The sequence below is a fragment of the Hippopotamus amphibius genome, chromosome 2, assembly GCF_030028045.1.
Source record: "Hippopotamus amphibius kiboko isolate mHipAmp2 chromosome 2, mHipAmp2.hap2, whole genome shotgun sequence".
Taxonomy (NCBI): Eukaryota; Metazoa; Chordata; class Mammalia; order Artiodactyla; family Hippopotamidae; genus Hippopotamus; species Hippopotamus amphibius.
In genome coordinates, this window is record NC_080187.1 from 185,494,889 (window position 1) to 185,509,214 (window position 14,326).

The 14,326-nt window shown below is 47.8% G+C and overlaps 1 protein-coding gene across 4 annotated transcripts in view; it reads right to left on the reverse strand.

Annotated features, from left to right (window-relative positions):
• The window catches only part of PLA2G4E (phospholipase A2 group IVE), a 43,713-nt gene that overhangs the window by 1,269 nt on the left and 28,118 nt on the right, over window positions 1-14,326 (reverse strand). Inside the window, exons 14-20 of one of the 4 annotated variants that reach the window (XM_057721828.1) lie at window positions 13,135-13,249; window positions 12,448-12,585; window positions 10,915-11,022; window positions 10,154-10,357; window positions 9,105-9,271; window positions 7,781-7,964; window positions 1,539-5,537 (exon numbers count right to left, since the gene is read on the reverse strand). In XM_057721828.1, coding sequence (XP_057577811.1) covers window positions 5,527-5,537; window positions 7,781-7,964; window positions 9,105-9,271; window positions 10,154-10,357; window positions 10,915-11,022; window positions 12,448-12,585; window positions 13,135-13,249 — 927 coding nt within the window. In that variant the 3' untranslated portion in view covers window positions 1,539-5,526. Of the gene's footprint in view, window positions 1-1,538; window positions 7,446-7,780; window positions 7,965-9,104; window positions 9,272-10,153; window positions 10,358-10,914; window positions 11,023-12,447; window positions 12,586-13,134; window positions 13,250-14,326 lie in introns of those variants that run through there. The other 3 variants (XM_057721825.1, XM_057721826.1, XM_057721827.1) reach the window with 3 other exon arrangements.

Genomic DNA, 14,326 nt, shown 5'->3' on the forward strand with positions numbered 1-14,326 from the left:
CTGCACAAAAATGTTTATAGCAGCTTTCTTCATAATTGCCAAAACTTGGAAGCAACTAAGATGTTCTTAACTAGGTGAATGGATAACAAAACCTGTGGTACATTTAGACAATGAAATATTATTCAGCTAAAAAGAAATGACTTGTGGGACTTCCTTGGTGGCACAATGGTTAAGAATCCGCCTGTCAATGCAGGGGACACGAGTTCAATCCCACATGCCACAGAGCAACTAACATCCCACATGCCACAGAGCAACTAAGCCTGTGCACCACAATTACTGAGCCTACACTCTAGAGCCTGAGTGCCACACTACTGAGCCCACGTGCCTAGAGCCTGTGCTCTGCAACAAGAGAGGCCACTGCAATGAGGAGCCCATACACCGCAAGGAAGAGTAGCCCCTGCTCTCCATAAATAGAGAAAGCCTGCACAGAGCAATGAAGACCCAATGCAGCCAAAAATCTATCTATCTATCATCTATCTATATCTATCTATCTATTATCTATCTATTATCTATCTATCTATATGTATTTTGGAAAGAAAGAAAGAAAGAAAGAAAGAAAGAAAGAAAGAAAGAAAGAAAGAAAAAGAAAGGAAGGAAGGAAGGAAGGAAGAGAAAAAGTTATCAAGCCAGGAAAAGACATGGAGGAAACTTAAAACTATATTACTAAATGAAAGAAGCCAATCTAGGGAAGAATCCGCCTGCTAATGCAGGGTAACTGGATTTGAGTCCTGGTCCGAGAATATCCCACATTCTGCAGAGCAACTAAGCCTGTGTGCCACAATTACTGAGCCTGAGCTCTAGAGCCCTTGAGACACAACTACTGAAGCCTGTGTACCTAGAGCCGGTGCTCCACAACATGAGAAGCCACCGCAATGAAAAGCATCGCATCTCAAGAAAGAGTAGCCCCTGCTCTCCGCAACTAGAGAAAGCCCCACACACAGCAACGAAGACCCAACACAGCCAATAAATAAATAAACTTACGGAAAAAAAAAGAAGCCAATCTTAAAAAGGCTACATACTGTATGATTGCAACTATATGACATTCCGGGAAAGGCAAAACTATGGAGACTGTAAAAAGATCAGTGGTTGCCAGGGGTTAGAGAGGAGGGAAGGATGAGTAGGAAGAGCACAGAGGTTTGTAGGGCAGTGAAACTATTCTGTATGGTAATGTAATTGTGGATACATATCATTGTACATTTGTCCAAATCCATAGACTGTATAACACCAAGAATGAACCCTAACGTAAACTATGGATTTGGGGCGACAATGATGTGTCAGTGTAGGTTAGGTTCATTGATTGTAACACATGTAAGGCTCTGATGAAGGATGTTGATAGTGTGGGATGTCGATAGCGGGAAGGCTGTGTTGCAGGGATAAGGGATACATGGGAACTCCCTGTACTTTATACTCAATTTTGCCGTGAATCTAAGACGACGAAAAAATTCTATTAAAAATAGTATATATAAAAAAGCCAAACATATCCATAAACAAAAGTAAAGGACAAAAGACAAATTGGGTAAAATATTACAGACACATGTGAGATATATATATATTTAAGGACATTAGAACTTTAAAAAGCTACTATGAAATTATTAAGAAAGAAATGAATAAAGTGAACCATTAGACAAGTGAGGAAAGGACACAGACAACCAATAAAACTAATACAATTGGCCAGTAAACATTAAATGATGCTGATCTCCATTAATAACCAAAGAAACAAATTAAAAATGAACAGATAACATTAAGAATGGCAGACTTTTATTTTTCTAAGATGCCTAATGTTGGCAAGGGTGTAGGGAAAGGTGCCTTCTCATACATTGCTGGAGATGGTGTAAATTGGTACTTTTCTGGAGTCCATACTTATCAAAAATCTTGAAAATACACATTCAAGACTTCTGCTTCTCCACATTATACTTAAGGTGAAATGACTGAATGCTTTCCAAGATCAGGAACAGGGTAAAGCTGTCTGCTTTCACCACTTTTATTTAACATCCTGCTAGAGGTTCTAGTTAGTACAATAAGGCAAGCAAAAGAAAAGGTATCTAGACTGGATAGGAAGAAGTAAAACTGTTTTTATTTGCAGAAAATATAATCATCTATGTAGAAAATTCTATGGAATCTACAAAAAAAGCTCGTAGAACTAGTAAGTGAATTTAGCAAGGTTTCTGGGTATAAGACAAAAACCCACTATATTTTTATATACTAGAAATGAATAACTGGACAATGAAGTAAAAAAAATCATTGTCATTTGCAATAGCATTGAAAATATTAAATACTTAGGGGTAAATCTAGTTAAAAAAAAATGTACAAGGTCTATACACTGAGAACCATAAAGCATTTCTGGGAGAAATATGAAAGTCTAAATAAATGAAGATATATACCATGCTTGTGGATCACTAGACTCAATATTGTTAAGATGTCAATTTTCTCCAAACTGATATGTAGATTTAGTGCAATCCCAGTAGGCTTTTATTTTTGTTAATTGACAAGCTGATTCTAAATTCACACGTAAATGCAAAGGACCTAAAATAGCCAGAAGAACTTTGAAAAATAACAAAGTTGGAGGACTTATATTACCTAATTTAAAAACTCATTGTAAAGCTGCACAAATCAAGACAGCATGGTATTGGTAAAAATATAGACTAATATATCAAAGGAACAAATAGAGTTTAGAAATAGACCCACACATATACAGTCAATTGATTTTTGATGAAGTGCAAAGGCAATTCAATGGATAAAGGAAAGACTTTTCAACCAATAATGCTAGAACAGTTGGACATCCGTATGTGAAAAGATGAACTTTGATCTATACTTTGTACTATATGTGAAAATTATCTAAAAATGATTATAAACATAAATGTAAGACAAAGTTATAAAACTTCTAGAAAAAAACATAGCAGAAAACCTTTGTGACCTTGTGTAGGGAAAGGTTTCTTAGATGATACTAAAAGCATGATCCATAAAAGAAAAAAATTGATAAATTGGACTTGATCAAAATTAAAAACTCCTGACCTTTGAAAGATGCTGTAAAGAGAATGAAAAGACAAATCACAGACTAGGAGAATATATTTGCAAATTACATATCTGATAAAGGACTTGCATCCAGAATATATAAAGACCTCTTAAAACTCAATAGTAAGAAAACAGGGAGTTCCCTGGTGGTCCAGTGGTTAGGACTCAGCACTTTCACTGCCATGGCCTGGGTCCCTCTCCTGGTCAGGGAACTAAGACCCCACACGCAGCGCGGCTCGACCGAAAAACAAAACAAAACAAAACAAACCAACCAAGATACTATTATATGCCTATTAGAATGTCTGAAATTAAGTCCGATCATATGAGTTGTTGGTGAGGATGTGGAGCAACTTTGGAAAGTAGTTTGGCAGTTTCTTAAAAAGTGGAGCAGACACCTACCACGTGACCCAGCAGGGGCGCAGCAGAGGGAAGGATTACAAAGGGCATGAGAAGACTTCTGTTGGGGTGAATGATTTACTCATTACCTTGATTGTGGTGATGGTGAACAGTGGTATACATCTGCTGAAAGGCATCGAATTGTGTACTTTAAATATGTGCAGTTTATTGTATGTCAATTATACCGTTACTAGTCGTTAGAAATGCTCACACTTCTCAGGAATTTTATCCTGAAGGAATAATGAATGTAAAGCTTTAAGGAATGTCTATAAGCACATCATTTATAATAGTGAAAAGCTGTGACCAGTTGTTCCCCCCATGAAGGGCTAGTTAAGCAGATGATGGATTCCTACATAGTCTCTGAAAATTGTGTTATAGAAGTAGAGTATTGATGACCTGAGAAAATGCTCAGTACATATTTTTAAGTGGAAAAAAGCAGATTACAGAAGTGAATCCATGTAATTGCTATGGAAAACAGTATGGCAGTTCCTCAAACAATTAAAGATAGAACTACTGTATTATCCAGCAATCCCACTTCTGGGTATGTATCCCAAAGAATTGAAGGTAGGGTCTCTAAGAGATATTCGCATACTCATGTTCATAGTAGCTCCACTCACAATAGTCAAGAGGTAGAAGCAACCTAAGTGTCAACGGATAGATGAATGTATAAACAGAATAGAAGCAGTAGTAGAAGTTCTCAGCGTAGATGAGATTGCTTAAGGAGAGTATAGGGTGAGAAGCGGAGAGAGCTAAGGCGAGAGTGTCAAGGAATTCGAGCAGTTAAAGGAGAGAGGGGAGGGGAGGCCTGGGAAGCGGCTTGGCTCCTTCTCGCTGGGGCTGGGTTGGCAGCCCCTAATGTGTGCCCCGTGTGTCCACAGGTAATATGGAACTTCCTCTTCATATCGCAAGCCTCTGTTTCCATGCAGGCCTCCTGCGTGGGACCAGAAGGAAGCTCCTTGAAGTGTGGGGTCAATTGTTCATCCTTTTTATTGTCTCAGTGCCTACAGCAGTGACTGGCACGTAGTGGGAAGCCAATAAATATTTGCGAGCGGAACTGAACTAACTGCTTGCTGTTGGCAAGGAAGTCATGGGAAGGGAGGGTTTCAGGAAGGAGGGAGTGGTCTGCAGGGCCAAATGCGGAGAACAATGAAGTAAGATAAGGCCTGTAGAGGGCTGGTGCCATTTGGCTTAGTATAATCTGGCAATTAGGAAAACACTGGTGACCTTGGGAAGAAGTGTTTTCATGGAGACATAGGGGCAGAAAACATCGACTGTGGGGCAGGGCGCCTGGGCTGCGTGGCACTGTGTCATGCTGGCTGCTCTCAGGAAGGAAAGAGGAGACAGGGAGGGAGGAACACTGAGGGAGAGAGGAGTTTCATTTTTCTATTAAATCATGTTATAGGCGGAGAGCAGAGAACCTGAGGAGGGAGCCTCCCTGTCCTTCCCAGGACCTTGTGCCCTCACCCCTCTCGGAGATGATGACACCTTGTCCTTATCCCTTGTGTGGCCCTTACTCATGTCCTGCTCTGTGACATCACCAGCGTTGTTTTAGAAGCTAAGTCACTATTTAATTCCTCAAGTCTGTATACAAATCTTTTCATATCTTTTCCCCAAACCGAAATCTAAGGTTCCTGCAAAGCAGAGGCTGTTCACAGACTGCTGTGTATCAGCTGATGCTGGTTGCCCTTCTTTCCTCTCCATCAATCAGTGCTTCGTGAAAACCATCTGAGCTTCAAACAGCATGAGTCAGCAAGGGCTGGTGTTCCACTGGTTGATGACACGGCTTCATAAAAACAGAGGGGCACCCCACCACACAAGAAAGGGGGGACCCCTGCAGGAGGAGAGGAGGGCTGGGATGGAAACGGCCTTCTCACACCTCTGGCAGTGCGCATGGGAAGCCCAGGCAGGGATGAAGGCAGCAGTTACGCATGTTTTGCAGCATCAGATAATGGAAGCCGATGAGTCAACAGCACTTACGCACGTGGCCATTTTATTCCGTGCTCAGATAATACAGTGCTTTTATAAACCTTGTTTTACATACTTTGATGAGTCCAAGGCCGGGCTGCCTTCATCTTACAATAAACACACAGGTCTTGCCCAGTGGCTCTCTCTGATCATTTAAGGAGAACCTGTTTGTTGCAGATGGAAAGAAAAGATAGCAAAGTGATGCAGCTGGCTGCTCTGGTGGAGGAGAGGGGTGGGGTCCCAAGTCAGCATTCTCTGGGTGGGGACCAGCTTTGCAGGTCCAGGAGCCCAGTTTATCAGTGGCTCAGGGGAGGTGATGGAGTCATGCTTTCCAGCCTATGGGAGAGTATGGCATAAATCCGCTCCTCTCTGACTTTAATATGTGTAAGCATCACCTGGAGGCAGGTGAAAATCTCCTTAAAATACAGATTCTGGATTCAATATGGCTGGGTGGCGCCAGAGATTCTGCATTTCTAACCAGCTCCCCCACTACACTTTGAGTAGCAAGGATATACATCAGAGGACAACTCTGGTAAACTTGGCACCTGTCACCATTCATCTGCTAACATCCAAAGGACTGCTTAGGGAGCACGGTGGCCCAGAGAGAGGGCCATGTCTTCCAGGTTTGCTGGGCTTCATGTAGACCACATGCCTTTCTGGTCACACCTTCCAACTGTCCAGGCATCTCAATGGCTCAGATTACACATTTCTTTAGTTAAGTTCCCAGCCTGTTGGGAGACCTGAATACTTTGAGCTTTGGGGTCCCAGAGCTTTCCCAGAGATTCAGCTGGAAACCATCTCCAAGGATGAGCCTTTTCCTCAGGGTTAACCTAGTTCTTTTGGGTTGATCTTTTCCAGTTTTGTTATCTCAGGGTGACTCTTCAAGAGTTGGGAATGTGGTGGCCATGGTGTTTACATAACAAATAAGAGGAATACCGCTTAGAAATAAATAATCCCATCTGGAAACCAGAAAGGACGTGGTGAGAGGACAGAGATGTGCTCCTGGAGCAGGTTGGTCAGCAAATGGTAGCCCCGAGGAGTGGGCAACACTGAGCAGAATCACTCACCTGATACCTGGTGGACCCGCCCAGACATCCCTGAGCTGCATCCCAGATCCTTGTTCAATGAAACTGAGCTGCAGATATTTGCCTGGTATTTCGCTAGAGCTGGGAGCTCAGTCGAGGCTGCCCAGTCAGGATCAGAGGGATCACTCAGAGTCCTGGGGCTAAGGGGCTGCAGAGGGGCTTCTGAAACCCCACCACCTGTTTGTGTTTGTTGCTGAAGAGACCAGGAGGTCTCTAGTGCTCCATCTAGATCTTTGAGCATCACACGTCCTATGAATACACTGATTCATAAAAATAAAAATCACAAGAATACAACTGCCTTAAATTAAAAAAACCATCTTTTCCAGAGAACCCAGAATGCTTCTCAGGTCCTCTCGTACATTCCCCGAGCAGAGAGGAGTAATGAGGGGAGGGCTTTGAGTTCCAGCTCTGAGTCTGAGGTTTCTGGGGAACCAGCCTCTTATATAAATAAAATTGGGCCATGCTATTATTTTCCATACTTCAGCATGTGTGGGAGTCTGTGGCTATTGGACCCCTTACCCTGCAGGGAAGGTTTTAAAAAAATTCCAGTGAGTATAAAGGCCTCATACATCCCCTTGTTATTTTCCTTTGTCTCTTTCTCCCTCAACTTTTTTTTAAATTTTAGTTTTTTGATAGAAAGCCCAGGCCAGCCTGCCTGCAGCTGTTGCTAGAGAGCAGAGTTGGCTGTGCGGGCCGGTCAGCCCTGGTGGGTTCTGCACCTCTGATGGTAGAAGCAGACACGGGATCCGTGAGCTGTCCTGGGACTTTAGAAGGGACATTGGCTCTTCAGGCGTTTCTTCTTCTCTACTGCCAGTCGCAAGGCCTGAAGGAGCTTGTCCTTGTTATTCAGGATGTTATACTCGGAGAGCTTCACCAGCTTGTCGAAGGCGGCCTCCGTGTACGTCAGCTCCTTGGTGGCGTAGGGAGATTTGGGACCATAGATGTCAACCTGGCCCTGCTCCAGCTCCTCGGGGCTTCGCTCCACACCTGCAGGAGCACAACTCACTGTAGCCCCTTGTGACGTGAGGTTGTAATGGCTTGTTTCTGTCCCTCTCCCTGAGGCCCAGCCCTGCACACCCACAAGAAAACGTGCACATGTGCACACACACACGTGCACACACACACACCCCCTAGCCCCCCAGGGCAGGGACACAGCTTGCCCATCTGAGGACCTCCGTGGCACTGCACAGTGTCAAGGCTGGCTCAGACTGGACCTATGCCAGCCTTCCCTGTTAGTGCTTTTGGAAAACTGCACAGGTCTAAGAACAGGAGCCCTCTGTCCAAGGCCAGTGGGGGTGGGATCCGAGCTCACGGCAGCTTACCTGGGGCTTTGTACTTTTGGAAGGTGTCATTGATGAGTGGGAAGAAAATCACAGTGGGTGTATCGGCTTCCTGGGAGTTCTCCATCAGGTAGCACTCCTTGAGGTTATCATCCTTCTCCTGTACCTCGTATTTGGGGAAGGGGATATTCTGCTCGGTGCAGTACTCGCAGGTTTGTTTCATGGGCTAGAACGTCACAGGAGGACAAGTTTGAGTATCAGGAGGGGTTGGGGATGGGGTCAAGAAACAGAGTTCTTAGCTCCAGCTTTCTGATTTCCCCACCTAACAAAGGTCTCTGACTGTTTTGCCTATTTGTGCTATTTTTAGAACAAAGCTTGGTCAGGATGAAGAGCCTGAGGCAGTAGGTTGGTGTGTATCCAACCGCAAGCTCCTTCCCCAAGCAAAATGGACAGAAGCCCTTTCAATGATGCTTCGCCCAAACACAGACCTGGAGGGGGGCTCCCTGAGAGGGTGAGAGCCATGGCTGGCCAGGCTCCTGCGGGACATGCATGGGCTTTGGAACCGACAAAGTGCCACAGGGCTGGAAAGGGCATCTTTATGAACATGATGTAACAGAAAGAGCAGCAGACTTGGAGTATCAGATCCCCTTAATTCTTCCCCCGTTCTACACTCACTAGCTGTGTGATCTTAAGCAAGCCACATACCCTCTCTATGCCTCACCTTCCTCACCTCTAACGCAGGAATAACAGCAGCTGTGCCATCTCCCTCAAAGGGCTGGCAGAGGATCAAGAGAGTTCAGGTGTAGGAAAGTATGTTGTTCCTTGTTTACACACTTAGGCCATCATTATGGTGTCATCCTTGTCATCTGTCTACACTCCCTGTTCCCTGGCCTCAGGATAGGACTGTGTTAAAGTAGACCACAAAACAGTTTCTTTCCCTTGAAAATCCAGTACTTTTCAAAAGGAGATAAATAAAAATCTCTGGTCCTAACTCTTTGGTCTAATTACGTGGAGGCTCATACTTCCTGGCGGTGGGGAGACCGTGGGATCCCTTTGAAAGCAGGCCATTACAAGTTCCTGAAGTGGTACACAACTTTAGAACTGACTGGGCTCTATTAAGGTTATTTTTTAAAACTTTTTGTCTTTGCAGCTGAAGAATTGCCAAATATGAGAAATGTAAGAATAAAATTGGAATTAGCTCAGTGAATCTAGTAAACCCTGTGCCCCATCGCGAGAGGGCCAGCAGGCTGCCCCCCTGAGGTTTGGACGTCTAACCTCCACCAGGCACAGTGGCTTGAGCTTCTCCAAAGCTAAGCTTTGGAGCCTGTGCGGAGTGGGGCGCGGAGCCTTTCTTTGCCAAACTTGCCTTTGTCTGCGACCCGGCACAGTAATTGAGGTGGATGATGAGGTCAGCTTTTCTCTCGGGCCTGAGGAGGGGTGGGTAGCTGCAGTTGACGAAGAAGGCAGTGTCCAGCAGGCACAAGTGGTTCATGGACTCTGTCAGCTTGTTTGGGAAGCCGTCCAGCACCGTGTCTGAAAGTCAAGGCTTCCAGTTATCCTCACTCCTCGGTGCCCTGATCTCAGCGGATGGTCAGAGGCACCTGGCGGGGATGGGATGCCCTGCCCAGAGCTCATCCACTTCATCCTGGCCTCCGGCGCTCCCCTTGGCCAGAGTGCTCGGTGAGTCCCAGTGCCCCCCAAGTGCGCTGCAGAAGAACAGCATTATCTGGTGGGGTTGGGGTGGGTGTAGCAAGTCTTTTATGGAACATGCACAGAAAGCCCACTAGGGCTCAGCCACAGAGCTTGTGGGGTAGCAGGGGCTTAAGACTATTCTGTAAATTAGTGCAAACCGTGGGCCTAGAGCCAGCTGCCTTTTCTTCCCAGACAGCGGGGACAAAGATTATTAGGCCAGGCTCAAGCAGCCACTTGCAGGCTGTGGCCAAGTAAAATACCAAAGATGGTGGAAAGTCAACCTTAGAGCCTCAGCAGGGTGGGGACAAAGCTGCAAGACCACAGTTTAAGACCCAGCTCTGCCACTCACCAATTGGAGGATCTTGGGCTGGGCTATCCCTACCCAACTCTGGGAGCAGCATTCACATTAAAAGGTGCCCCCAGAACACAACTGTAGAAAGTCAGGGCCCACATTTCCCCCTCTGTAAAATGGGGCCAATTTCTACCTGCTGGGATTATTATACAGTTGCTGTATAGAGTTATTGTACAGATTCAATTAATTAAATACACCGCCACTCCACCCACTGTTCAAGGCTTCACCAAATGTGGACTACACCGTGGGGAGAGTCTGCCATTCAGCCCAGTGAATGTGGGCAGAGGGATTTTCTCATCCTTTTTCCCGCCACAACTACTGCTCCTCCCTCTAGACAGAGGTAGGCCTCAAATGGCAGCAGGTAGGGTTACCTTTCCACATGGAGAACTGGTGGTTCTGGAGGTAGTCGCTGTGCAGCTGGAGCCCCAGCAGGAAGTTGTTGAACTCAGACACAAAGGCCCGGTAGGTGAGGATGTTGCGGAAAGTATTGGACAGCCACGACCCTGGCATCACCACCTTGGTGTCCAGGACGTTGGCATCACATTTGGGGATTTCAGGTAGGAGTGGCTCGTCTTCTGCAAGGGAGGGGGGATGGAGGGCAGGTCACAGAGCTGGGGTCCCCAGATCGCCCGGTGAAGCACCGCACGGTTGCCCTGCACTCAGGGCTTAGCCTATAAGTGGAGTGCACACCTTCCTTGCCTAGTTCTCAAGGCCCTGGCATCGCAGCCAGGAGGACCCAGGGGAGAGATGTAGAACAGGGGCAGGGTAGAGGAGACGGAGTAGGGTAACAAGCAAGATAGCGTTCCAGAGAAAACAGAGAGTCCAGAAGGGCAACCTTTAACTGCATTCATAGATCCCCACCGTCTTCAGCTCTCCTGGGTCCCGTGCAGCCCTGCCAAGCCTGCCACACGGGCGCACCCACTCCCCTGGGTGAGGCTAGAGCTGGCACACGTATGTCCACCTACAACCACCCTCCTTTCCAGCCAGGGAAGACCCCCTAGCTGCCTTCCTAGCTCTGTGGGCCATAGGGATGATGTTGAAACACGTGGCAGGTGGACTGGTCCCCAGTTTGTGATCCACTCTCCGCAACTCCCATCTCCCAACCAAGAGGGGAAGCCGGTGGGTCACCCACCGATATCATGCACTTTCTCCCTTGTCCACATGTGGAAAAACTCTTCTGAGGTGTGGGACAAATTCCAGGCATCAAGCAGGTTCAAGGAGAAGATGCTGCTCCACAAACCTAGGGAGCAGGACCAGCGATGAGCAGGTCTGCCCAAGACCCGCCAGGCCCACCCAAATGCTCATTGATTTTGCCTTGGACTTGATGCCCCCTCCAAGTCAGGTAGGTCAGGGAGTGGGTCAGGCTTTGATTTCCCTCTCCCCTCTGGTGCAGCTCAACATAAATGACTCAGCTCTTCTCCCTCTTCTTGGAACTGGGAGAGGGTATAAAGGCCTATGAGGCACAGCCCCAGGAGGGACTTAATGCTGACAAGCGCAGGCTTCAAGTTCAAGTCCAGACATCACCTCTTGTATCAGTTAATACACTAGTTTAGGACAGTGCCTGGCACATGGTGAGCACTCAGTAAATGTAATACCACTTCTTACTATGATTTAAAAAATGCAACACCGTAATAATAATACTCATGTGAAATCTTTTACATACAATGACCCATTTGAATCCTCTGTAAGATTGGTTTTACTTTCAAACCCAATTTACAGATAAGAAAATTAAAGCTCAGGAAGGTTAGGTAATTTGGCCAACTTTGCCTAGCTAATAAATGAGGAACCAGAGTTCAAGCCCAAGTGTCTTACCCACAGATCTCTGAGCCACATGCCCAACAGCATAGGTGTTCAGAGGAAGGAGAGGCTGCTTGGGGCTGTGGGTTTCAGGGCTGACTTCCCAGAAGACATGGGGCTTAAGTGGGACTTTCTGGGATGGGTTGGATTTGGGATAGATGGAAGAGAGGGGGAGGCACACAACTAGTTTAAATAAGGGCATAACTGTTGTTGAGGCTGTAAAGGTGGGTCTGTTTTTTTGCAGTCGCCCTTTGACAGATGTAGTTTGGACCCTGAAGGGGAGAACTCTACGAGTGGAGATCACGGTCAGGCCCCTTCATTCAGTGGGCCTGACTTCCAGAGGACCAAGGAGCATAGCGTTGGGAGCTGGGCCAGGCTTCCCCAGAGACTGTCTTCACCCTGAGGTCCCCTTTGGCCCCTTGGATCCCAGGGGCTGGGTCAACCCCCAGAAACCGGCATGTGGCTTTCTGGAGCCAGAAGGAAGGGGGTAGAAGTTCCAGAAGCTTCCATTGCAGCCTGCCACTCCTAGTCTGGTTCTGAACAGACACCAGGGAGACCACTGGAGACAAGGATATTGGGAGAGTCCCCTTTGGTCCCCAGTGACCTGATCTCCCTGTCAGGTCCTTCTGGGCCACAGGGAGATCAGGGAAGTCTGAGAGGCTGGTCTCACGGTAGGCTCAGGGGCCTCTCCTGGGATGACCAGATGCTGACAGATGCCAGGAGGGTCACATGCTCAAGGGATAACCAGCCCAGCAGCTGGGACATGATCCTGGGGAACCGAGTGTGTCTCCTCGCCACTCCTCTAATCAAAGGCTGAGCCTGTCAGCATGGGGCAGGGTTCCCGGGGCCTCCCCCCGCCGGGCGTCACCGAGCATGTAGCAAATCCGCGACTCCGGGATCCTCCTCATCAGGCGCCCCATGAAGAACTCGGAGCCGAAGAGCTCGGCGGGGATGAAGGCGCCGTACTTCTGCAGGCCCACCTCGTAGGGGGAGAACTCGAACCACTCTGCACGAAGCAGCAGGGCAGGGCGTCAGTATCAGGCCCGGACGGCCCCGCCCACCCTTCTCGCGGCTCGCCCCGACTCTCCGGCCTCCAGGAGCCTGGGATCCGGAGGCCGCAGTTCCCCAGCAGGGCACATGGGGGCGCCCGTGGGCTTCTTCTGGCCCAGCAAGCCTCAACCTGCAACCTGTACGGGCTCATTTGTTCCTCAAAACCGGATAAACCGGGACCAAAGACGGACATTGAAGCAGGGCAGGTCTCTAGAGTCCCTCCATCCCGGAACCTTAAGAAATATCTAGGATTCTTTCCCTTCGAGGCCTGTATTTCCTCTGTCCCATCAAATTTCTGCTCAGGGGAGCCAGGGACCCCTGCCGCTCACCCCCTACATGCATCTGGGCAGAAGGGGGTAGCAAAGTGGATTTCTTCGGCTGCCAGTACAGTCCTTGGGTGTGGAGGTTGGCAGAGATGTGGTGGCAGGGTGTGTGTGCTGGGGTCCCGAGTGCCCGTGCCTGCTGAGAAAGGACCCCCCGGGAAATTGCGAGCCACCAGTGTTACCTCTGAAGTCCTGGTTGCTTACATCATCCTTGACATTGATGGTGAGGTAGACAGGCAGGGGGTTCTGGCCTTCGCACAAAGCAGCACGCTGATCTGACAGTTTGCATTCATTTCTCTGTGAGGAGAAATAGTGGTTACAGAGAAGAAGTAGATGAGCAGCCTGGAAGCAGTGCAGAATAAGAGGACAGTCTGGACCTCCAGCAGCCCATTTCCTGGCTCCTGGGCCCACCAGGCTGCTGTAGAGGTCTCAGCTGACACCGGTCACGCCTGCTCTTGAAATGCACCTGCAGAAGGTTTACTCACCCTTGGGCCATTCACCACCCAGGACACATGGATGGGGTGGGACTGGATCTGCAGTTTAGAGCTGTCCCTAAGAGTCCCAGGGTTCTCCTCGCATCTCAGGGACCAGAGATTGAAAAGATAGGGGTGGAAGAGGCCACCAGTGTCCCCTCTTCATCATCACCTTCCACCCCACTCAAATCGGAGCAGCTCCATTTTTTAAAAATCTGCTTTGCATGTTGGGCTCTCTCATAAATTTGTTTGGGAGGAAATAAAAGATTCTTCTTCTTCTTTTTTTTTTTTTTAAAAAAAACAAAAGGCTTGGAAACTTGGCACCAGATGGCAGTCAAGTTCCCTCTAAGTACCCAGAGCACTGTGTGGTATACTCAGAATGGGAGTCCTGCAGATCAGTCTGGACCACAGGCCATCTCCCAAAGTGAATCAGCCAGTGTAGACAAGGCCAGTGGAGGTTTCAGAGGCCCAGGCTCTGACCCCAGGCCAAGCAGCTGCCTGGTGGGTGACATCCATGGTTGCCTGAGTGTGTAAAGGCCACAGAACCTGTGTGGGATGGTAAATGCATGTGTGGGTCAAAGAACACTTAGGCCTCCCTTGAAAGGCCAGTAGGATGCCAGTTATAACTGGGCCCAGAGATATGGTGTGATTGTCATGGAAGGAGAGGAAGTTGCAGACTCAGGGAACAGCTCAGTCCACTCTCACTGTCAAGGGGGCCTGAGGGAAAGGGGCTCTTGCCTTGGTCAGAGTGGAAGAGCAGAGACCTCTTCCCATCAATCCTACACTTGCTTTCCCAGGAACCTCGGCTGCTTCCCACACCAAAACCTGGGCAATGCTCAGACTTCTAATGTCAAAAGCCTTGGAGCTTTCCTTCTCACCACATAGAACTCTAACTACTGTT